The 26,231-nt window shown below is 39.2% G+C and overlaps 1 protein-coding gene across 1 annotated transcript in view; it reads left to right on the plus strand.

Annotated features, from left to right (window-relative positions):
* Positions 1-26,231, plus strand: part of LOC112138210 (potassium voltage-gated channel subfamily C member 1) — a gene marked incomplete in the record, with an annotated part of 75,994 nt that overhangs the window by 12,600 nt on the left and 37,163 nt on the right. The window contains 1 exon segment of the mRNA XM_024260783.2: positions 24,069-24,200. Coding sequence (XP_024116551.1) covers positions 24,069-24,200 — 132 coding nt within the window.

Genomic DNA, 26,231 nt, shown 5'->3' on the forward strand with positions numbered 1-26,231 from the left:
ACTTTTGTCTTAGACACTAAGGGATTTGCCTGGTATTTAAAATGGACTCCTATAACTACTAAAGTATAATCTTGCTTGCAGTGTACAGTAGAACAATGGATGAGGGAAAACAATGAACTGAAAGTGAGAATAAATAAAGTTGTTGCAAGAAAACATGAAAACATGATTCCAGAAAGAAAAAGATGAAAGGTGCCAATGTGTTTAGCTTAGAACTGACTTGATTTACATGGAAACTATTGTATTAGGTTCTTGTTCTGATAATATTGAGAATACTCTGTTTACGTGTGTCAGAAGTGCTTCAGACTGTCCTGAATGAAACACTGTCAGACGCAGAACTTTGAGCTTTATTAGAATTAGAACAGCTGATCTTAAAGTCCCCTCCGATTAAAATCCTGTTTTTTAGTTTTTAATATGTCTGTGTGGCATTTTTTTCAAAAAGAGACCAAATGTAGTGTGAAATCATTTAGTTTTTGCATTTGCAAGTATTTCTCCTTTTAAATCAATCAAACTGTCTTGGACAGACTCTGCTTGAATGAATGATCTTCTTTCCATCAACAGCTCTGCTGCACATGCACTAAACCCTCATCTGTTCCTAGTGTCTAGTTCAGGTTCTGGAGAAGAGAAGATGGTATCTTCACATTGACTGCAGTCAGTTGGGCTGCTAGGTCAGGGGTCTGCAACCTTTAACGCTAAAAGAGTCATTTGGTCTAGTTTCTTACAGACCAGAACCCAATGAGAGCCACAAAGTCTCACTTTATCGTTAAAAAATGCACAATATTTATGCTTTTTGGCAATTAAGCCTTTTAATCATAAATTAACTTAAATATTACAACAATGAAATTACAACAGTGTCTATATGTGGCTATATATAACTGTTGTAACTTTGTCTACTTTTGACAGCTGTTCCTTTCAAAATAAAACCCACCCCGTGTCAAAACGTTCCTCCTGCTGCAGCAGCTTTACTTCAATTAGAAATGCAAGACAAACATGTTTTTATCATTAGGATTTTGGTCTGCAACCTTTTTCCTTTCCTTCAGATATAAACAACGTTTTAATAGAATCTACTTAAAAAAAATAGAATGAACTGAGCTTTTTATTGTCGTTCCCTAAGATGCACATAACACTTAACTCTAAATCATTTTCAGTCACTTTAGCTTCATTTGTTTAAAACTATAACCACTTTGGTCTAATTTACCAAAATAAAACAACGTTTGGAGTCTTTTTTTTTTTTGACAAACGATAAATAAAAAATAAAAAAATTAAAGAACATTTCTACAGAATTTCTGACGGTAAATTAAACTTTTTTCTTAGTTGTTTGACATGTTAAAAATCTAACTAATCGACTACTAAAATACATGCTAGCTATTTTAGCTACTTAAGGTTTTTTTTTTTACTTTTTTAGGCTATTTTGGCATTTTAGTAATATTTTAGCTGGATATCAGCTTCAGCGTTTTCAGCTATCAATTTCAGCATCTTCAGCGGTAAATTCAGCTTCCAGCATTCACACTAGTATTATCACAGGTAATGCTATTTATCTAGTTTTTAGTAATGGTTAAGATGTATGCTTTACATCCAGTTTGTGAATGACCCGATTACTCAACTAGTCGGAAAAAATAATCTGTGATTAGTCGACTATTAAAATAATAATATGTGGCATCTCTACTGCTGAGTCAGGATCAGAATGCCTGAGCTGATGTACAGGCATAAGTACGATGAATACAGTAATCAAATATTGCACTATAGCACATGGTGTGTGCTGTCCCTGGTGATTAGGGACGTTCATTGAAGTCTCGAGTGTGACGTAGCAGCGAGCGTCCAGACCTTCAGGTGCTATAAAAGGAGAAGCCCTCAGGAACACGGATTTTTTGGATTCTTGCTAAAACTACAACACTTTGTCAGCTTGACAGAAACTTTGACAGTAAGGAGGAAGAACCAACAATGACCTTGAGATTCTGATGAGGGACTGTGCACGTGTCCCCGTGCACGTCAAACAGGATAACTGACTTCCAGCAGATCCCTGAAGGCTGCATGATGTGCCAGATTTCCAAACTGGATTCCAGAGGGGATCCGTGCCGTTTGGGATGGACTGTTGCAGCTTTTGCATCATGCATGCCAGCCACAGCAGCCCCCCCCTCTGACTGATGGGAGGGGGGTGAAATGACTTTGCAGTCAATAAGCTGAGAGGTTACGTTGAGGGGGTGTCTCTGCAGGCTGAAGTGAGGATGGGGACCCCTCTGTGTGCGTGTCCGCTCATGAAGACAGTTTGTCCGTCCTCGTATCCTGACCCCCCCACTGACAGCTCTGTGTTTTATTACCACACTTTAAAGCCAAGTGCTGCATTGCTTATTATCACTATTGAGTCCCCCCCCAACGCCAGCTCTCCACTGCATGTCCTCTCCCTCCCCACCTGCTCTTCCCACCACCCGTCAGCTTGTGCTATAGCGTAGCACTGCAGTCCCCATAGTAGCTGACTGCGCTGTAGTCTGCTGCAGAGAAGGAGGGGAGGGAGGCAGGATGGGAGGTGTTCAGTTGGGGAACCAACTCGGGGTAAGTAAGAGGCAGAACGTGGAGAATCGGAGAACCGGATGGGGGGGTCACTTTCTGCAGAGGCTCCTTTTCTTTTGTGCAAAAGTCATTTTTTGTTTTCTTTCCTGCTGATCCGGACACACTGTGGCACTAACCCCCCCATCGATCCAGTCATTTGGCTCTTTTAGGCAAAAATTACCCCCCTTTTTTTTTTTTTTTAAGCACACACTCCTCTGGTCTGAATCTCAGAGGAGTCACTTTTATGCCACGTGGATCAACCTCTTCAGTCATGTACATGTGGAGGACAAATAAGGAATATTAGAAGAAGAACACTGCAGGGAAATTTCTGACCGTTAATACGAGACCCCCCCCCCACCATGATGTTGCACCATAAGTAAATAGCCTCCATGGTAAACCTCAAATGTGTAACTTTGAAACAAACTTTGTCCAAATGGAACTACAAGAGTCTTCAATTCTTAATCAATGAAGCCTTAGTCACAGCTGATGACGATCTGTCTATGGGGAAAGAATGGACAAACCTGTACGGGGCGCAGAGGTTTCCTGCACTAAATATCAAGGTCACAGAGGCTCCTACTCCCATAGAGCCAAAATGTTCATGCACATGTTTACTACGGTCATGGTGCAGGCAAAAGGTCGTAGCGAACACCAATGCAACAGGTAAGGGTATGAAAGGTCAATAGGGCCGCCACGATCAGTCGACTAATCGACGACTAATCGACTGTTAAAGGGGCCCTACCATGAAAATTCTACTTTTTGAGGTTATAAATGCATTTTACTGTTCATTCCTCACTATAAAGAACCCCAAGGCGGCATTTTGATCTGTTAATGCATTTAAGAGTAATCCTCTAAAAACCTGCGCTGTCTGCAGCAGCCCCTCCCATACCCACGGGTGGAAACGTGCTCACGTCAGATCGATGCCAACAGCTCCCTCCAGGAAGAGTCTGTGCTGCAAGCTCAGTGGTAATCAGCAAAAAAACTTTCATTTTGGATGCAGAATACCGTATATATTCCAGTTGTGTCCTGTCAACTATGCATATCCCATCAATGACTAGAGCACAGGTCCCCAAATCCAGCCCTCCAGGGCCAGTGCCATAAACGTTTTCCAACCAACCTGCCATTGAAGCTCCTTAATGGCTAAACACACCTGATCCAGGTAATCTACCTCCTCTACAGACCAAACAACCCATAAACCCACACCAATTCTTTGGGTCAACTCCCTAAGTGGGACTAAGGCTTTACCACTGACATTTATTAATTTACTGGACATATCAACGTGTTGACGTCACCCATAGAAAAAGACTTCACCTCCAGCCCTCTCAAATTCAGGCCAGAGCTTTCTCCATCACTTCCTGAACTTCTCCCACCATAACGCAACCCGTCGGTCTGAGTCGCGTTTTTAGAGGAGCTATTTGGGAATCATGAGTGAGCTTGTTCAAAGTCTACACCCCCTCCACTGAGAGTGGCTCAGGAATCTGTCAGTCAAACGTTCAGGGCGGGGCCAGTGGGCACCACCTGCTTTTACTGAGGCATCTGATTGGTCAGTTTATAACTTGAATAACTTGCAATAAAGAATAAAATATCTTTATTTTATTTTATTTTTTATGAAGGTTTATGGGATTTTGACCTTCTTGGAATCATAAGGTACTTCCTATTTAGAACAAGAGGGGGAGGGCTTGATATGTCCGGTGATTATACAGTCTATGAGCTAAACACAACAAAACAACATCTGCCAGACGTGCAGTTGAAAATAACGAACAAAACTATTCAGTCCTTTGAGAAAATTAAAGAATATCCTGTTGATCTTTTTAACATGTCAGATGAAACACATAAGACCTTCTAGACTGGAATCAAAAACTTTCCGTAACTGTCAAAGATTCTACATTAATAAAAACAGGAAACTACAATAAAGTGATTCAGTCACTGATAATGTGAAGGTCAACACAATCTCCTCTGTTCTCCCTATCAGTGTTTCTTCAAAGTTCCATTCTTGGCTTTTACCCACAACACTGTTTGCTTGACCTTTGGAAATGTTCTCACTTTTTTAAATGATCCATGTGAACATTTAGTCTGTGTATGCATCTTGACTTCAGCTGCACGATGGCGCAGTGGTTGGTGCAGTTGTCTCACAATGAGAAGGACCTGGTTCTAAACCCATCTGGGTTCTTTCTGTGTGGAGTTTGCATGATGTCCCTGAGCATGTATAGGTTTTCTCCAGGCACTCCAGTTTCTTCCAAAAACATGTTTTGTAGTTGATTGGTATCTCTAACTTGGTGTGAATGTAACGTGATTCACGAGACAGATTTGCGAGCACCACCCTTCTTTTGTCAAACGGTGAACTTGTTGCTCTTCTTCTGTTAAAAATGTGTTCCTGAGCTTGATGCCACGGCCACTTGTGGGAGGAGCTACCAGCTAATGGATTTAGGTGATCGCTATATAGAACAGTGTCTGTGGATATCTCACTTAGAATGTATGGAAGACACAAATGATGTTGAGAAATAAGGTTTATTTATTGTTCATTTACAAAAAACATTGGTAATCATGTCTCCAGGTTTGGGTTCATATGATCATTATTAAAAGATTTTCCCAGTACAGGGGGCTGTGTCTGTATGACAGTCACTTCCACGGTGTTTCTGTGTCTCTGTGACTGAGCTTGAAGGCTGACTGTCTCGTATTAACCCGAGGGGAAAAAAATAAATTTAGGAGACCTTTTCAGTTTTTTTTTAATGTCTCGATGAGGCCTGAGCCGACAGCCTCTGCACGCCGCACCCCTGGGCCATTCACCCCAAAGTAGCCGGATGAGGTCTGCAACCTGCAGCTCCAACAGATTCAGGAAAAAGATGGAAGTTCTCAAAGTTGTCGAGTTACTAAAAATGTCACGTGCCCAAAGCTGAGTTCCTGATTGGCAGATGCCACTTGACGACCTGTCAAACTTAAGATATGTAAATTTTGTCTGTACCGCCAAATTCCCACCGGCGCAATTCGCGCATTGCTCATCGCTCAAATCGTAGGACGTCAGATCGCCTCATGTTGTGTTTGTTCCATTCACCTAACATTGAGACTGTCCACCGTTCGGTGTGAATGCACCTTAAGTGTTTGGTTGCAACAGAGTGACGACCCATTCAGGGCGTGGCCTGCCTTCATCCCACAGTAGCTAGGATAGGCTCCAGCAACCCTGAGATTCTGAAAACAGATTACAGAACACCTTGACTCACTTCAACCTGCGGAATTATACGTAAAATAAGGTTCTACCTTCTCATCTAGGTGCAAGTTTGGGTTCTTTATGGTTTGAAGCTGTCATAAAACAGTTTGTGTCAGCTTTTTATCTAATATTTGGCAAAACTGAACGCCCCAGCATATGTGTGAAACATGACAGATGCTAAGTTTTCACAAATTTTGGATTCATGAATTTATGTGCATGTGATTTTAAAAGAAGTCAAGTCATAAAATAAACAGATGAAACATTACTGACCGGGACAAGGGCAGCCAAGTGACAAACCTTCAAAATAAGAGTCTGAATCTCAAAGGAACCTGATACTCACTGCATAGTATGCATGAGGGAAAACACATAATCAGATTTAGTTTTTTATTTTCTAAAGTAAAACAGGCTAATCTTTACTCCCTTTCTGCCCTTAACCCGTCATGATTGGAACTGACCAAATGACTGAAAGTTTAAAGTTTTCTACTGTGACAGTTAGAGGCTTGAATCAGCATAAAACAGTCAACAGGATGAAGAGCTGGTCATGACTGTGTGTCTACAGGCTGTTTATGGCTGAAGCTCTTATGAACTCCGGGGTTTCTCCTGTGTTTTCTCTCCTCCGGCTGCGTTGTGTCATTGAATGCTGGAATGCTCACCGTGCTAGAATCCCGACGAATGTGCTGAGCCACCCTGATGCCCACTGCTGAGCGAGCTGATGCAGGGGGCAGGTTTCCGCTAACCGAGCTGTCCTGTGAAAGTGCTTTACATGTTCACTCTGTTCCCCTCCGTGCTCCTCAGAGCTGAGATGGCAAATCTGGGTCACTCAAGTCCCTATGTGGCACCGAAGCAGACGAAGGAGGAAAGCAATCCCAGAGTTTGACCTCCAGGAGGATTTTTGTGACAGAAAATCTTCTGCATTTAGTTGATGAAGAGCTGTTAAGCTCTCCACACAAGTGAGTGCAGTTTGAAATCCAGCCATGGACAGGAGCTGCTGGTCTATTCCCAACGTAAATTCAACTTTACTTATAAATTGAACCTGAGGTGCTCTGCAGCATGAACATTTGTTAAACTTCAGCAGTCTCTTGTTGAAAATGTTGGTGATTCAAAGACACTGGCACAATATTATCTTCCACTTGTCATTCAATAGGCCATCCAAAATGAACCTCTGTTCTCTCTCTATATAAAAAAGAATCCACAGTCAAATAATGTGTCAACTATAACAAAGCTCCAGTTAGATTCTTTCTTCTCATTTCAAAAATATAACTGTTGAAAAATAATGAATCTAAGCAAAAGAGTGAAGGGTCAGGGTAAACTGACAGATAAATGTGAACTTTCACTGGAGCTGAACCGTGACTGATTTGTTTTGGTGATGTTGATGCTCATCTGTAGTTAAAATGTGAACATTAAAGGGCCTACACCAGCGCTCTGCAACCTTCAACTCTGAAAGAGCCAATCCAGTTGATTTCTCACTGACTACAACCCAGTAGGAACCACAAGGTCTTCCCTCAAAACAATAAGACAATGATTTGTATTGATGCTTTTGTTACTACTATGATAAACAGAAAGGAACTGTTGGTCATTTTGTATGATTAAAATACAAACTTTTAAAGAGAATAGCCTTTTTTTTTACTTTTGACAGAACTTCCTTTCAAAATAAAAGACATCCTGTCACATATGATCATCTCAGTGTAGCAAAAATAGTAGTAACAAGTGCAATGCTAGCAGCAATTAAATAAAATAACTAATTTCACTGTTGTTGCTGCATCTCTGCCAGAAATGTAAATCTAATAAACCAAAATGAAATCCGAGCTAACTAGGTGACCCCGGACAAATTTATGTAAATATAAATATAATATAATTATATAAATATAATTCCTTAATTTTTTTGAAAATAGAAAATTTGCTTAATAATTTGGTGCACATGAATGCTGGTTGTGCTTATTGACGTCCATTGATTTTTTTTTTGTAGTACAAAACGGAACGCACAAAAATGTGTCAAAATGTTGTAGTGATATGTCCTTCAAGTGTTTTTAAATGAGTTAAAGTTTGAGTCAGTTTACTGTTTTCCCCCTTTACTATTTTCTCACTTTTGACTTTATAGTTACTTTTTAACATTTTGGAACTTGTTTTTATTTTTCGTTAACGAAAGAGCCACACGTAGGTCTGGAGCTGCAGGTTAAAGACCCCTGGTCTATACGTTGCTTTTCTTAAGTCTTTCAGAGTGAATTGTTTCCATATATATGATCATAAATTACCTTTGGGACACAAATATATATATATATATATATTTATGAAATGTTAGTTCTTTTTGCAAACTCTTTTCATACCCATAAGTAAGACGCCTTGATCTCTGAGGCTCCGCCTTTCACTCCTCGTTGGTGCCGCCTATTTCGTGACATCGTCCTACAGACGGCCTCGGCAGCGTTTCACTCACCAAAACAAACATCCAAATTTTTGCAAAGATAGATGTGCAAATTGTGTATCTACCTTTTGTAGCCTCGGCATTTATTCCAAAACTGCAACAGCCAGCCTGACATTTATTAGAGACAGGTGTTTATTGGAGACTGGCATTTCTTCCATCACAGAGAGATGAAGATGAATGAATGATCATTGCTAATGTGTTCATTTTGTGGTGAAATTTAAGAAATGAAGACAACACCACCAGATGAACATTTCAGGATTCATTGAAATGATGAGAACATTGTATTGTGTTCTGATTAGCTCCATATGATCTTTCCGTATTTGCTCAATAATCCATGTTCAAATTCTTGAGATTTGTCGGTTGCTTTCTTTACACCTACACCAGGAAACCATTCGCTTGTTTCCTGCAGCCGTCTTCTCCGTCTGCTTGTACCATTCTCAGATACGTTTAGGATCCATTCCAAAGATGCCATGCAGATTCCTCACCAAACTGTTCTTTGGCATATGCTACCGCACAAAGTTTTAACACTAAATCGAATGAGTGTTTGTTTGCTGCCCTCACAAATGCCATAGACACTCAGCGTTTCCATGAGTGTGTGCGGCCTGTAAAGACTCTCCATAGACTTAGTTCAGTAGTTGTTCAGTAATTGTTGAACACTGGAATCTTCAAGCTACAGAATTAAACATACTCTTGTATTGCAAAACCTTCATTCCCCATAGTTGCATAGCAGCTCAAAGATCATTTTCCGTGATGAAGATCTCTTTGTGTTACATTGATGTAATAAGGTTCCAACAGTAACTCTGCCCCTCCCACTGAGAGACAACTCAACTTCAACTTTTAGTCAACGGTTCATTCATCAAATTTGACAGAACATCTAAAATTAATTTTCCTAAAGTTCTTAGATGTTAATGATTTGTTAGCAAATGCAACAGCTTTTTTTAACAGAAATAAATGTTTATGTCTCCAGTCAGATAAATAGCCTCAAGTAGATAAACTGCATTTGATGTAGATCAGGGGTGTCAAACTCAATCGCACTAGGGGCCAAACAGGATAAACATTTATTGAACACTCTAAAACTACATTTTTTTACTTTTAAACTGTAACTATTTAACACAATTATGAACTAAATATATAACATTACTTGTGATATACTAGTGAATGCTGTAAACTGAATTTGACCACTAAAGATGCTAGTGCTGATAGATGAAGATGCTGAAATTGATAGACAAAAACGCTGAAGCTGATCGCTGAAAACACTCAAGTTGATAGCTGATATCACTGAAACTAGTAGCTGAAAACGCTGAAGCTGATAGCCAGCCAAAATCTTAGCTAAATGCCAAATTGGCCTAAAAAAAAATAAAAAAACTTAGGTTAACCAGGAACAGCTAGAATGTAGCTGAAATATTATCTAAACTCCAAAACAGCCTAAAAAATCTTAGCAATTGCAAAAATAGTCCAAAAAGATAGCTGAATGCCATAATGTAAAACTTTAAAACCGTAACTTTTTAACATAATTATGAATAATTAAAAGACAGGAATATTATTGTAGAATAAATCAACTTAAACCTTAAATAACTTTCAATATTTTACTAGTAAAATATATAATTTGTCAAAATTATACAAGTTAGAAATAATTGCAAGATAACATCGGGTCATTAATAACAATAAAATAAAATGATCTGGAGGGCCGGATAGAATTACCCGGAGGGCCGGATCCGGCCCTCCGGGCCTTGACTTTGAAACATGTGCTGTAGAGCATTGAACGAAGACAGACTTTCTGGTAGAACCACAGCTGGACATGCTGAAGAACGGAAAAGTGTGGACACGACCACAAAGCGGGACAGCAGTCATCTGCAGAGTCATCTACATTGTGGACGTGTTCTTTGGTTTTAGCTTACACAGTATAATCCATGTCCTGTAAGGGGCTGTTTTAGACATATTGTTCTTTTTAAGGTGAATTTTACAGTCACAGGACACCACAGAGTCACTGGTTTCATGTGACACTTTGGTGATATTTAAGCTTTCAGAGAGAGAAGGAAACATTTTAGGTTGACTGCTGCATTTAGCAGGAATACAGAGGAGTTCTGGTTCAAACCGATGAAGCCGCGCATAAAGCTGCATTCATTTCCTGAGAAAAGTAGAAACTGCAGTGTTCCCGGCTGCAGTCTGACAGTTCCTCCTCATTCAGCTGCTTCATTCTGCGCTGCTACAGAGTTCCCGCTTTGCAGACGCAGGTTTCTGCAGAAACACGTCAAAGATTGAAGATCCTGATTTCAGTACAAACACGTTTTATGTTCAAGAACAGTCTGTTCACTTTCCCAGTGAAAGAAATCTGTTTGCCTGACAAAGCTGCAGCGCTGCTTTTTTCCTTTCTTTTTTGGGGGGGGGAGTGCTGATTGTAGAAAAAGCAGATTACTTTATTACACACATCCATGAGCAATGAGGTGCACAAGCATCAAGGACCGTTTTTTGGAGCAAAGCTTTGTTCTTTAATAAGAAACCTGGGAGCCTCTGCTGGTCTGCAGGTAGCCCCTCTTTAGCACACTGCAGCAGAAAAAACATTGTAAGGATATTTTTGTGTATTTCTGTGAGCAAACAATAAAAATGCCTCACTGCTGACATCTAGGGAAAAAAAACCTGCTGCGGTTTTCCCAACACTGAAAAATGCTGCACACACGTAGACTCCATAATGAAATGTTCACTCTGCTGCTCTCACTTTTACCTAAATCCTCACCCAGTGTCTCCTGATGGAAATCCTCAGATGGCGCTGGCTGCAGCCCCCGCTCCCGCAGGCTCGGTGGGGGAGAATGTTGTCGTGTTTTTGTAGCAACTAATGTCACTCAGACACGTCACCTTCTGAGGCAAGCTGGAGGTCGCGTTCCAGCAATGAGCTCTTAGATTCCACAAACGTCCAAATCTGAGGAGAATGGAAAGCTCAGCGTGTCCTTCCATCCCTGCAAGGACACGCTCTTCTCTCTTGGCAGGACGTCCAGCTCGCAGAGACCATGAACCTTGTCACTGCGTCGGCTGAGTCCAGCCCTGCTGTAATGAAGCAAAGAAAGTGCAAGGACAAACTCACAATGGTAGGAGTGTCAAACTCAATCGCACGAGGGGCCAAAATCCAAAACACACCTTAGATCACGGGCCGAACAGGATAAACATTTATTGAACAATCCAAAACTGCATTTTTAAATCTTTAAGACAGTAACTTTTTAAAATAATTATGAACTAGATATACAGCATTACCTGTGATAATGCTAGTGTGAATGTTGGAAGCTGAATTTATCCGCTGAAGACGCTGAAATTGATAGCTGAAAACACTGAAGCTAATAATAGCCAGCTAAAATATTAGCTAAATGCCAAATTAGTCTAAAAACGAAAAAAAAAAAAAAAAAAGAACGATTTAGGTTAGCCAAAACAGTTAGCATGTAGCTGAAAAAATATCTTGACATCAAAATAGCCTAAAAAGGTCAAAAACTCTAAATTAGCCAAAACAGCTAGCATGTAAATAATAGCCTAACTCCAAAACAGCCTAAAAAACTTTAAAAAAGCATAAATTGGCCCAAAAAAAGCTAGCATGTAGCAGAAATATTAGCTAAACTCCAAAATAGTCTAAAAATCTGGCAGAATGCTAGAATACAACATTAAAACTGTAACTTTTTAACATAATTATGAATAATAAAAAGGCAGGAATATTATTCCAGAATAAATCAACTTAAACCTTAAATAACTTTAAATATTTTACTCTCCATTAAAATATATTTTGTTTAAATTATACAAGTTAGAAATGAGCACAAGAAAACATCGGGTCATTAATAACAATAAAATAAAATAATCTGGAGGGCCGGATAGAATTACCTGGAGGGCCGGATCCGGCCCCCGGGCCTTGACTTTGACACATATGGACTACAGAGATCTGCAGCTACAGGAGGGAAAAAGGCTGCACATGTTCAGATGAAAAGTTCACCAAGAAACAGACCTGATCACTGATGTCATTCTCATTTAAAACCGGTCAGTTTTGTCCAGAGGAAAACATGACTTCTTCAGTTCCATATTCAAATCCAAAAAACACAATTTTCCTTTCTTCTGTATTAATTAATCAAACTGCTGTTTTTCTGTCATTTTTTGTAAAAACATTCTGACGTCTTTCTCCTTCCATCCATCCTTCCGGACGTTATTATCCTCTATTATCCTGCTCCCATTCTGGTTGCCTCCGGAGGTCTGGCACTGGTCTTAAATCACTCGGGACGTTTTAGAAAAAAAAAAAAACTGACATGAAAAAGATGACAGAACAAAGATGGAAAGAAGGTAGAGAGGACAGAAAGAAGAGGAGAGACTGGGAGTAATTGGTTGTGATCCTCCATGTTGTCCTGCAGAGGAATAGAAAGTTTTAACAGGTGAGTTGTTGATTTGTTGTGGACTTTCTGAACTGTCAGAAGGAGGATTTATTCTTTCTACTCTGTCACATCGTTGTTTCAGAGTTTTTAAAAGCAAATCCAACAATACAGAACTACATTTTTGTTACAATTCTTGTGGGATACTTCATGAGGATGAAACATTTGTACTGATTTATGATGAGGCAAATGTTGTGTCTAAAATGTCCTGAGGTTAGGATAAAGAGAGCACACATGCATTTGCAGATGGATTAGTTGTTACTGGATCTTCTGTTACAGCACAAACCGATGATAGCTTAAAGACTATTTCACCATTGTACTCAAATCTCCTTTCAAATGAGTCCTCTCAGCTGCAGGAATAAATGAATAATACTGTAAAGTACAGTGTACACAACCACGCCACAGCATGTTCTACTAAATTGGTAGAATCAGGCTTTAAAAAAACAACAATACTTTTTAAACTATATGATGCACAACTAAAGAAAGGAAAAAAAATCAAATATTCTATTTAAATCTTTTTAGTTTGATTTGATTGGATTACTGCATACAACTGGGGCCACTCCAAAGGCTCTAAATCTCCTTCCAGTTCACTCAGCTTCAGCGTCCAGTTGGGATGTTTTAAGGCTTTTTACCCACATTCATCTTTACATTACAATGATCATTCTTCCCCAGCCACGCTTGTATCACCTGCCAGAAGTTTCGGGGGTTCAGGATCCTTTCATGTTTTGAACTTCTCTTGACATTTCAGGGAGCACTTTGGTCTTCAATTCTGCAGCTTCAACAGCCCCATCTTACGTTTTTGGAGCTTCTAGTGGTCGCTTTATTTCAAGGATAGGCAACTCCGGGCCTCATGTTTTCCAGCATACCCTTCTCTGGCATGTTCTAACTGGCTTGTAGGGCTTGGATATCTGGAAATCATGCAGACACTGCGGCCCTCGAGTTGCCTATCCCGATTCTATTTGATGATACAGTCAATTAAGACTGTTGTATTACTTCCAACTTATTCAACTATTTGTCCATCACCTGTTTGTATCTGAAAGTCCCACAGGGTCCTTTATGGGTTTTAGCACTTAGCTTTCATGTATATATCTCCAAAGAATTCCAAAGACATTGGGCCTGACTGATAACCGTGTGCAATCGAGCATTCTGCTAAAACTAGAGCAGCAATGCTGAAACTACTTTTTTTCCAACATAAGCTTGATTTGACCTTTTTAACATCTTCTCACCGTCTTTACATGTGGTTGTAGCCCGTCACACTTCTGCAGGGTACCTGGAGACATAGCTCCCACTAATCCACTCTTTCACCCGGCTTCAGTTTGGACATGCCTCTAGCTCTTCAATCTCAAACAACACTTGTGTTTTACACTCCTTTGCATGTATAGATATGACATTTTTGAAAAACACAAGTCGTCTGACTTTGAATTCCTCTACTTATCCTGCAAAAAGAAGAGAATATCAAAGAACATCACAAACTGTTTCTATCTGCAACCTTGGCTATCATGTTTGCTTTTACCGGCTATACTTCCATCCTGCCTGAAAGCTTCACATGGGTGGGCCTGCACAAAGGGAATCCTGCCAGTTTGCTGCTGCATCCTCCTCAAGAGTAAATGGTATGCAAAGAATCAGCAGGACTATTTGTAGAGAAGTCACCTTTCCAAGGGACACAGTGATGTAGTTCTGTGTTTTCTGCAGAGCAATGAAGGACATCCTAAATGCTGTATCACAGGTGAAAAACCAAATAAAACATTCATTCATTCCATGAATCAAATGATAACTTACAGGTAAAGAAACAATATCATTGTTTGTTAAAGGACTCATTGAAGTAAGTTCCTGTTCCAACATTTCTCCCATAGTTCAGTGGACTGCTGGTGCTTCAGATCACGTGTTCCTGACCATGAAACTGTCAAATTGTAGCTGAGTGTGTTAGTTATGAGCAACTGCAGGAGAGGTTAGTTGAGGCAACTATGATGCTCTACTGAACAACATCACCCCGGAGCTAATCCTGCCATTCAAGGTCTAACTGATGGTGTTAATGCTTTAGAAAAAAATGATTAAATTACAACTGAAATGATTGTTTTTAAATAAAATATGCCTAAACAAGTTTTATAGGAAGTAATCAGATTAAGATTTATTCTTTAGTGCCATCATACATTTAGTAGACAAATGTATTTAATGAAAAGTGTTGAAGTTTGGAAGGTTTTGTTGACTCATTTGCCAGTCTTTTGATACATTTTGACTCTAGGCTTTTGGTGGGAAATTGGGCACCACAGTTGGAGGAGTATAAATATTTTGGGGTCTTGTTCACAAGTGAGGGAGGATCGTAGCGTGAGATTGACAGGCAGATTGGAGCGGCATCCACCGTATAGCGGTCACTGCATCAGTCCGTAGTGCTGAAGAGAAAACTGAGCCAGAAAGCAAATCTTCACGAATGGTCAATCGGTTGGTCTTTGTTCCAGTACTTACCAATGGTGACCAATGGTTCTCACCAAAAGGACGAAATCCGAATTACAAGCAGCTAAAATGAGTTTTCTCTGGAGGGTGGCTGGGCGCTCCCTTAGAGATAGGGTGAGAACCTCGGTCATCCTCCAAATCCAGAGGAGCCAGTTGAGGTGGTTTGGGCATCTGCCTCCTGGACGCCTCCCTGGAGAGGTGTTCGAGGCATGTCCCACTGGGCGGAGGCCCCGGGGAAGACCCAGGACACGCTGGAGAGACTATATCTTTCAGCTGGCCTGGGAACCCCTCGGGGTCCCCCCAGACGAGCTGGAGGAAGTGACCGGGGAGAGGGAAGTCTGGGCATCTTTGCTTAGACTGCTGCCCCCGTGACCCGGTCCTGGATGAACGGAAGAAGATGAAGATGGCTTTGGGTGTAAAATTCACCTGCAATGATAAATTGTTATTTTTATGTAGAACTCCTAGGATTATCTGTGAAAAATAAGACTTTTTTTCCAAGTTTTTGAATCCTTCTCTATTTCTATTTCCTTGTTTGGCTTTCTCCCACTCCCAAAGAGATTTGACATTAACTTAATGCCTCCGTAGGTGGAAATAAACTGAAAGTATCCTTTGACCGTATCAACTGACTCTCTGGTCGGTCTTGGTCCAAGATTTTGTGGTTGGGGACCACACATTAATCATGTTTGCAACATCAAATGAGGATCCCAAAACCATTTGTTCCACTGTTTCAACTCTTGTCCTTTGTAAAGTCATGATTTGTGCACATACTGTATAAAGACAATAAGTCATCAGTTCATTATTAAGTGAGATAGCATCACGTTCTAATCACCTAAATAGTAAAGAGAAAGTAAAATAAATATCTGATGTTGCTTCTTTTCATCCTTTTGTTTTTATACGCTGACAGTGACTTGCATAGATAGAATGTCACACTCCTTACATAACAGGTGCAGCTTTTGTCTTCTGGCCTACAAACCTGGCAGTGGAAACACAAGCCATGTCAGATTACTGGGAACAAAAGGAAAAGACAAATAGACTAATATGTACAGCATCAGCAAAAGCCTGAGCACTCTTTGTGTCCTTTTCTTTTTTTTTTTTTTTTTTTTTTTGTTGTGGTCTAAGTTTAGACTTGCCAGCTGGATTTTACAGGGTTTTTTTGGAACACATTATAGCCCATAAATTCATGTGACATCTCCTTGGTTACAAAGACCGTGTGAAACAAGTGCGTAAACAGAAACACATAATTGATAAATGCTCCTGTCTTTTAACCAAACTTATGTGTCCATCTCTTTCATTGATCACACTTCAGGTAAGTTTGTCCGACATCAATACTCTTCAGGGATTTTTTTAAACATTAGATTGTTGTGACTATGAACACAGTCATGTTCTCGGTTTAACCTTTGTACTGACAAATGGATTTGCTCTTATTGACTGAGCACATCACAAAACGGTGCTGTGCAGAAGACTCTTTGTTTACGCAACCCAACACAGCAACTACAACTCTGGACCGCTTACTGTGCTAGAAGATCTGTAAAATTGAGTTAGGTCTTTTGCCCTTTTTCAAAGCAGATGTGTACTGTGAAGTTTGGGGAAGGGGTTAGCGCTCTTGCCTCACAGCAAGAAGGCCCCGGTTCAAGTTCCAGTTGGGGGACCTGAAACAGAATCACCATTGGGGAGTTTGCATGTTCTCCCCGTACATGCATGAATTTTCTCCCGGGACTCCAGCTTCTTCTTACCGTCTAAAAACATGCTTCATAGGTGAATTGGTTACTATAAATTGTCCCGAGGCATGAATGTTCGTGTGAATGTGTGCGTGATTGAGGCCCTGCAGCAGATTGGTGACCTGTCCAGGGTATATTCTGCCTTCACCCAGAAGTGGGTGGGTTAGGCTCCAGCAGCCCCATGACCCAGAAAGGGACAAAGCGGTTTAGAAAATGGATGGTTTTAGCAGTTTTTCTTAAAGTCAACTTGCTTGATCAGGTGCTTCTACTGCACAATCTGGACTTTATCCATTGAGACATGAAATGCCACCTTCCAGCAAGGAAAGATGCCTAAACTCGTTCAAGTCTCAAAGGGTATTGGCTGGACATAGTTCTTTGCGAGCTCTGCTCACAGAGCGAGCCGGGAGCTGCTGACCTCAGCTGAGGATTCTTTAAGAGGATGGAAGGAATACGTTAAAGATCTCCTCAATCCTGCTGACTGAGGAGCCCAAGGCTAAAGATTTCAAGGCTAACTAGTCCATCAGCTGAAGTTACAGAGGTAGTCAAAAAGTCTTGTGGTGGAAAGGCTCCGGAGGTAAATGAGGACAACCTTCAGTACCTGAAGTCTGGATGTCTTGGGTGACACGTCTTTTTGACATTGCAAAGCAGTTGGGGATACAGCCTCTCAACTGGCACGCCAGGGTGGTGGTCACTAGTTTTAAGAAGAGGGGCCAGCGAGTTTGCTCCAACTGCAAATGCATCACACGACTATTGGTCAGATTAATGACCAATAGTCAGATCTTTGCTTCTGGAGCAACAGTGGAGATTTTATTGCAGTTGCATGTCACACAAATTTCTTGCAAGTTTGCTCTTGTAGTCCACAAGATTTTTTCAACTTTTACCTTGAGGTGTCCTGTGGGGGAATTGCTTCTGAGGGTTCTCTCTGTGACAGGAGCAGGAGCGATGCTCCCGTAAGGGTTCCCTTTGTCGCGGATTTATGACTTTTACGGAGAGAAACATTAGGTGAACCTTCAAACCATTGGCAATTTAGTTTGAGGAAATGTTGGATTTGATGTGTGCTTTCTGAAAATGATGGTGTTCTGCTGGCTTCATCAGTACCGTCAGTGTTTGCTGGGCTGGTTCTCAGTCGAGTGTGAAGCTCTTAAGTTTGAATGAGTACCTTGAAATGGGGGCAGTAGTTCTTGGGGCTTGTCCAGGATAGCTCCTGTCATAAGTGGGGAAAATGAAGTATCTTGGTGTCTTGTTCAGGTGTGAAGATGGCTGGTGTGACCTGATTGACTGGTAGATTGGTGCAGTGGCTGCAGTAATGTGGTTGTTTAATCAATCAATTGAGGTGAAGAAGGAGCTGAGTCAACCACTATACTGGTCAATTGATGTTCCTACCCTCACCTATGGTCATGAGCTCTGGCTCCAAAGGATACGATTCCAGATATTAGTAAGACGGATAAATGGATGGACTGCTGTTTTGGTGTTTAGTAACAGGTTCCATCCCAGGGATTCAGTATTCTCCCTGTTCGTATGGGGATTTCATTTATATGGTTGTTATGAAGAGAGGAACAAGAGATCTGCTGACATGAAGAGATGGAGAAAACCCTATGAAATCGTGTGAAGACCTTTCCTGGTTTCTTTTATAGTTTTTGTTGGCATCGTGTATTGCAACCTTCAGTTCTTACTTTTAGAATTTTATGTCTCATAAGAACATGACAATTTCTTTCGCTTCTGTCTTGAAAACGTGCAATTTTAAAAATAATACTCTGCATTAATTTTAAAAGACACAATTATCCATACATATTAAAAAATGACACTGGGAAATTAGCTTGAAAAAACAAAGATATGGATGTTTTGTAAATGTAGATTTCCTTCTGCAAAAACTAGATCTGTAAAAATTGTAATAGTTTTTTTTGCTGATGATTCCAACAGGACTTTTTCATTAATACTTTTGATCATTTTCAAACAAACTATTTTCTAAAGCAAACATTTAGAATATTCTGTGATCTGTGCTTAGCTTCTCAGTGGTAACCGAGGACGTCTGCGATCTACATTTGAATCTACGTTACTGATTGAAATGGTTATAACTATCAACTGTAAATAATCAATCAATCACTTTATTTATAAAGCACCAACATGTCTATGAAGATGCTAATAATGGAAATGTAATTTAAAGAAACTACAACTTTAGAGCATTTATACTAAATCCACATTAAAAAATTAAAATATTCTAACAGCTACAACTTACAATTCAAAAGAAGTTTATCTTTGTTAAATAAAAACCCTGTCTGCCCAGACAAGTTCTGTATAGACTCCAGTCTTGGTGCATAAAGGACAGTAATCTCTTTCGGATGCTGAAAGGGCAGTAAAGGATTTTTAAAAATAAATATTTTAAATATAATTTCAAAAAATACCAATACACAATAAAGGAGAGAAGGAACAGGGTCATTTTCTCTGTTTTCACATCAGAAACAAAAATGTTAAATCAAGATGACAGACAGAGACAAGAAGAGGGAGTGAGGAAGAAGATGAAGGAAGAAAGCTAAAAGGAGGGATGATGTTGTCCCTCGATGGAAGAAACAAAAAGAGATATAGGTCAGTTTGAATGAGGAAGTGTGATGGAAATGATGGGCAGGCGAGGTGTAAAGGGTCTCAGGGAAAGGTAAAGAAGCTATTTTAAATTTGGCTACAAAAACAACAAAATACAAGAGTGTTTTTTACATACATGTTATTGTTTTTATGTTTCAAAGTAACTAATGAAAAGTTTGATATTGATAGAATCAATTATAGCATTTAAAACAAGCTAATAACTCAGTCAGTGGTGCTATTTTTAAATAAACTGTCAATTATTTCACTTCCTGTTTAATTCTTTGGTCTGTTAATGCTTGTGTCGTAGATAATACTGTTTATTTCCTCTATTATGCAGATATGTAGGGATTTGATTATGTTTATCAAAAACACCTAAAGAAGATTAGAGATCAGCCTCTAAAACAAGTCAAAGTAAACTGCATCCCCAACCTTAGCTTTATTTATCTGACCAGAAATCAAACCGTTGCCTGTGTTTGGTTAATTAAAAATCACTGTGCTGCGAAGACATGTTATTTGAAGCTATCAATTTTAGACAAAAATGTTTCTAGATAGATAGATAGGTTGTTATTTTTAGCTAATAAACCTGGATTTTCAATTTAAGCCAGTTTTAATTTATGTTTGGTTAAAGACCCACTCCAGCGCTGATCCTGTTTTTGGTGTTTTTAACACGCTCTTGTAGCATTTCCTCATGATAGAGGACATGTATAAAATAACTTAAGATATAAACTGCATTTCTGAGTATTTCTTTATTCAAATCATGATAGATCAGGGACAGATGAAAATCTGCGATTTGAAAAAGCTCAGGTTTTTGACGCAGCAACTACCATGGGCAGAACAAAGTCTCCTTTCTCTGCTACAGTTCTGATGCATCCATTTGTAGACAAATAGATCCTTAATGTCTTTATTTTCCCCAGCTATTGGTCGCCATTTTTCTTTTTTTTTGGGGGGGGGGGGTGCTATGCTAATATTAGTTTAGGCTTGTGAGCTGCTTTAAGCTAGAGAGAGAGACTGTAAACAAAAGGCTGATGGGGAAATTGGTGGGGCGAAACTTCTGTGCCAAACTATATTTTCAAAAATTAAACAATTTTATTTTAATTTGTCAAAAATGTGGTAATGACCAACAGACAACACTTTTAAAGGCTCATTTATAGACATCAACAGACAAAAATGTTGATTTATGGTTTGGTTCCCTTTATTATACCACTGAGAACAATTTCAAAATAGATTAAAAAAATATAGAGTTGGAGTTAGGGCTGGGCATAATAGAATATATATTTTTTATTTTGACAATATTGTTTTTCATATCAGACAATATATATATATATATATCAAACCAAGTAACTATATTTGTCAAATTTGAACGCTCTGTGTCTCACAAGCGAAATGTGTTATCAACAGCAGGTTATTTAGATTTAAATATTTATTTCCCATCATACTTTAAACTTTACTTGCACTGAAGAACCATGGGGCAACAGTTTTATTCAGATAGCTAAGAAAAGGTATATATAGATATGACCAAATAAATCTAAAATTAAAGTATTTTTTTAAGTTTCAAAAGAGAACATAAGTAAGACAGAACTATAAACTGTTCGATCAGTTCCATTAAAAACAAAACATTATTTCTAAAAATAAATGTTAATGTTTTCAAGTTTATCAGAACAGACATGAAACTGACAAATATTTTTGTCAACATCCTGTGAGTAAGCGAGGATTATCGTTTATCTCAGTCTGAGATTGAGCATGCTTGTTGGCACTGCTTCAGGTGATATAATAAGGTTGGTAATTTTTACAGTTTTAGAAGGAAGATTCCTTTTGCGCAACTTGCAGTCCATATAACTCTGATTTTTGTCAGATTTTAAATAACTGAAATACCTCCAAACAGGGGATGAAATATATTTCTGAGTCACTGGTTAAGTTTGTGGGTGGATTAAACAAACTACTGGCCAAATTCTAACAATATTCTACACAGAAACACCAGAAATGTGATACATAGCTGCTCGTTAGCGTCATTAGCATCATAGCTACAGGGATATATCCACAGTTTTATCCTTCAGTTCCTGTAAAAAGTTTCCACATGTTCCACTGTTTCATCAGCAGAAACAGGTGAAGTGACCGTGGGGGGGTCTCGCATGTTTGTTTACCTAGCGTGCAGACAGTAAAGGAGGAGAGGATGAAAGAAACTCACCAAGAGGACGGTTAGTAAACATGACTAACTTTACGCAAATCTTTCCTCGCCATGTGGCGACTAACCTTCTAACTTTACTCCCTAAAGAGGTGAAAATGCTGGTGAAAAACTGCAAGTGTTAATTTCAAACCGTTCAAAACAAAAGTATCGCGATATATTAATTTTTCTATCGAGAAAAAGTTCAATCGCGATATATATGGTTATCGTTTTATTGTCCAGCCCCAGTTGGAGCTGGACTTTTAACCAAAGTACTCACAGACACTGTAGTTCTAACAAGGTTTGTTGATTTAAAATAAATCCAGACACAATCAGCAGAGGTGACAGACGCACATGTGTGTGTGTGGGTGCGTGCATGTGTGTGTGTAAAAGTGTGTGTGGATCTAGGGCATCTCTTTATAGCAATATTAAATTAGACCTTCATAATAAGACGTGGGATTCACTGTGCTCTCTGAGGGTTAGAACAACACTGCTGTCTGTCTTCATCACTGACCTACACACACACACACACACACACACGTACGTTTGTGTACGCGTGCTTTGTTATTATTTGAACACTGATACAAAAATTTAAAGCTTAAAAGAAATTAGCAAAAAAAAAACATTTTCAAAACATTTTGATGGAAAAGACAAATACATTTTAATTACCAGAATATTTAGTTTAAAACAGAACAAAGTATAAAAGACAAATTAAAAGATTAATTTGGTTAGATCTGGCCATCAGACCATGACAAGAACAGACCAACATCAGTGTTCCACCGCACGAATGTGCTTTGAAAAGAACATGAACTGGATCAAAGATTCCAGAGGAGCAGTTAGCTGCAGACGAGATGCTCAATCGCACGAGGGGCCAAAATCCAAATCACACCTTACATCGCAGGCCAAACAGGATAAACATTTATTGAACACTCTAAAACTACATTTTTAAAACTTTAAAACTGTAACTTTTTAACATAATTATGAACTAGATATATAGCATTACCTGTGATAATGCTAGTGTGAATGCTGTAAGCTGAATTTGGCTGCTAAAGATGCTGAAGCTGATAGCAGCTAAAATATTATCTAAATGCCAAATCATCCCCCCAAAAAACCTGAAAAATTTAGATTAGCCAAAACAGCTAGCATATACTGTAGTTAAAAAAATATCTAAATTTCAAATTAGCCTAAAAAAGTGAAAAAAAAAGCTAAGAATTACCCAAAACCGCCTGAAAAACTTAAAATGAAAAGCCTAAGTTACCCAAACCAGCTAGCATGTAGCTGTTTTGGTAATTTAGCCTAAAAAATCTTAGTAAATGCCAAAAGAGTCAAAAAAGCTAACAGAATGACAATATTAAAAAATTTAAACCTGTAACTTTTTTTTGATAATTATGAATAAAAAAAAAGAAAGGAATATTTTTCCAGAAGAAATCAACTTAAGCCTTAAATAACTTTTAGTATTTTACTCTCCATAAAAAATACAATATTATACAAGTTAGAAATGAGCTCAAGATAACATCGGGTCATTAATAACAATAAAATAAAATGATCTGGAGGGCCGGATAGAATTACCTGGAGCGCCGGATCCGGCCCCCGGGCCTTGACTTTGACACATGTGCTATAGTCTATATTAATTTATAATTGTACTAGTGAAATTTAATTATTTATTTTTCAGCTTCTGTGCTTTGCTTAAAAAGCTTAAAGTTTTCATTTTTGCTTTATTTTAGCTGGATGATGTTCGGTCTTTGTTTCATGTTACTGTCAGGTTATAGTGAATTTTGACTCCAAGAAGTTTAACCTTCTCAAGCATGAATGATGATGAAATCAGTTTTTTTTTACTGTTTTCATTCATCTTTAGGGAAACAGAATAAAGTTGTTTTGGGAAAAAATCTTTAAATTCTATATAGTGGAATATATCTGTCCACCAAACATCAATGTAGTTATATGGTCATTTGTAGGTACAGCTGTAAATCATTTTAAATGTGATATCATGTTATGGTTCAGAAAGAAGTCTGATGTGTTTTTCCCCAACATGAAAGCCCTTTATGGTGACATCAGAGAACAAACTTTACATTGAGGAATTTCTCTGCCAAATGAAGTCCTCCACAATCATTTGCTTTAGCAGCATTTGTTGACACCTTTTATCAATTTGTGTGTAATTTATTATTTATGAATAAATAAATCATTTCCGTTTCTGCTCGCCCTCTGCATTGTTCTCTTCTTCCTTCTCTCACTTGGACATTCACCGTAACCTGTTCCTGTTGACAGATTCTTTTGTCCTCCTTTCATCTCTTCTCTTTTCTCTTAATGGAAGCAGCACTCAGTCCATTCCTGCTGAATGAACAGGACTCACATCTCCGGCTTACTGCTCCCCCTTTCTGCAGCTGCTCAGAACTGCTCATGCTGCAGTCGCTCACCCCCACTGTGTCCCACCGATCAGAAAAAAAAATACAAAACGACGAGGCTTCAATAAATACTGCAGCTCCTTCCTGTCAGGATAATGTACTGCTGGAAGCCACACCATCAGATCACATTACTGGAACTGGGAGGGCGTCTTGTTTGCTGAGGCGCATTTTCACTCCTGTTTCTGCAACTCTTTCTGCAGTATGTGGCGCTGGCCTCGCTCTTCTTCATCCTCCTCTCCATCTCCACCTTCTGCCTGGAGACGCATGAGGCCTTCAACACCATCTACAACAAAACGGAGAACGTGACGGTGGGGAACGTCACACATGAAGAGGTATGCTCCATGTTCAGCCTTTTTTTTCATTGATACACAGCAAAAACATGGCAGAATGAACCTAACTTAAATATAAAAATCCCGTTCATAAGAGGTTGTCCCAAAGTACAACACAAAAAAATCAGGCAACTTTATTAACCCTGATTTAAATATCTAAATCAATCCAAGTCATTCCAATAAAGCCTGATTATAGTTGTACACTAATAGCTTGAAAACGCAACCAACAGATAGTAGATTTCAGTGTAATCCCTGTACTAAGGAGAGTGTGGAGAGGAAAACTCCCTCTAAATAGAGATTTGGAGGAAACCTGTGGCAGAAGCAGACTCAGTGAGGAGAACAGCGGGGTCCCTGTCCAGGCAGCAGAGCCAATGGAGGCCACAACAGAAACCGCAGACAAACCTATTCGGGGCCCACATACTCTGTCTACTTTTAAACTACATGGGGCCCATGTTCGCCAGGTCTACAGTCGGGAGAGTCTTGGTGTGAAATGTCAAAACGGTGCAAATCTGATGACTCTTGCTCCAGGATTTTTCTTTCACAGCTCTATTCCGATATATGAAAGACTTGGTGTCATAGAATTCCTCCTGGACACAAACCACAATTATTCATTTCTCCTTTGTGATCAATTTTCAAACTTCCATAAAGTAAAAGGACACTATCCCTGCGTCACTCCAAAATCTGAGTTCCTGATTGAGTGTCCGTTTTGTATGTAGAGCCCAAAAATGGTCATAGAATCTTGCATAAGAGACCTGAGAGTTTCGAATGTGGAAGCTTGAAGTCCGTTGAAAGTTTCTGCTTGAACACGTGTTGCAGAGAGCGGTGTGAGCGTAGCTTAAAAGTAAAGAAAAGAGACAAACACCAGAAATGCAGGAATAGCATACAAGACAACACGCATGAAGATTAGTGACTTCAGTTATAAACCAGAGGGATCAGATCAATCAATACAAGATCCTCCAAAAATCTAGTATTGCAAAAATAAACAAGTTATAGTGCTGTAAGTCGTTTGGTGAAAACAATGTCACCAAACATCTGTTGTGGTAAAGGATATATGTTATTTGTTGTAATGGTGAGAGAACACGATTAAGATACAACCTGAAAAACCTTTGAAGAAGATAGTTATTGTTACAGTGAGAAAACAGACAGCAAGAGACAAAAAATCACTAGAAAATGAAATACAAAAGATGAACATGGACAAACTTAAAATTAGTTCAATCTGTGACCAAACAAATCACAAAAAACTGCAAAATTGAGACAGGGAGACAAACACACTGGAACATTTGTTTGAAGACAATCGACATGAACATTAGTGACTGTCACATTAACTTTACTGGGTAGGAAAAGACAGAGCAGAGGAATCAAACATTGTCAAAAAGATTGTGACGTTAACATTTCTCTCATTTTAAGGAGGTTGTTGAGGGCAAATGATGTGCTATTGACTTATAAATAAGTCATATTAAACCTTTACATGAAGACGAGGCAATAATTAAAGCAGCTCTGGAGAAACATAAGAAATATGACAAAACTACATTTATCCTTAGTTGCCTCTGTGTTTGCCTGACCAGATTGTAATATCTGGTTCACACTGGATGCGGCAGTGAAGAGGAAGCGACGCAGAAGCGGCGCGGAATGGAGGCCACTTCCATTCGCCGCCCTTGCTAACCTGTAGTGTTGTGTGTACCAGGAGCGGAGCGCCGCGGTCCTCCACGGAAGGCTCGCCGCGTGCAGTCAATCGTTTCGGCGTCTGGTCTATTTTGTGAGCGATCCGCATCAATTCTAGCAGGAAGTTACATCAAGATACATGAGAAAATCTGGTTTATTTTCAAAATGTAAACATTTTTGACAATAAAATGTGATCATGTTTTTGTATCTAAACAGACTGTAGAGATGAAAATAAACATGCAATCACAACACACACACTTATACAAAAAAACAGTCACTTTAAACTTGTGGACTTGTGACATTTGCAAACTTTAAGCAGACAGAATTGTATTTTATTTTACGTCTATATCTTATATTTATAGTAAATATCCT

This window comes from Oryzias melastigma, unplaced genomic scaffold, assembly GCF_002922805.2.
Source record: "Oryzias melastigma strain HK-1 unplaced genomic scaffold, ASM292280v2 sc00323, whole genome shotgun sequence".
Taxonomy (NCBI): Eukaryota; Metazoa; Chordata; class Actinopteri; order Beloniformes; family Adrianichthyidae; genus Oryzias; species Oryzias melastigma.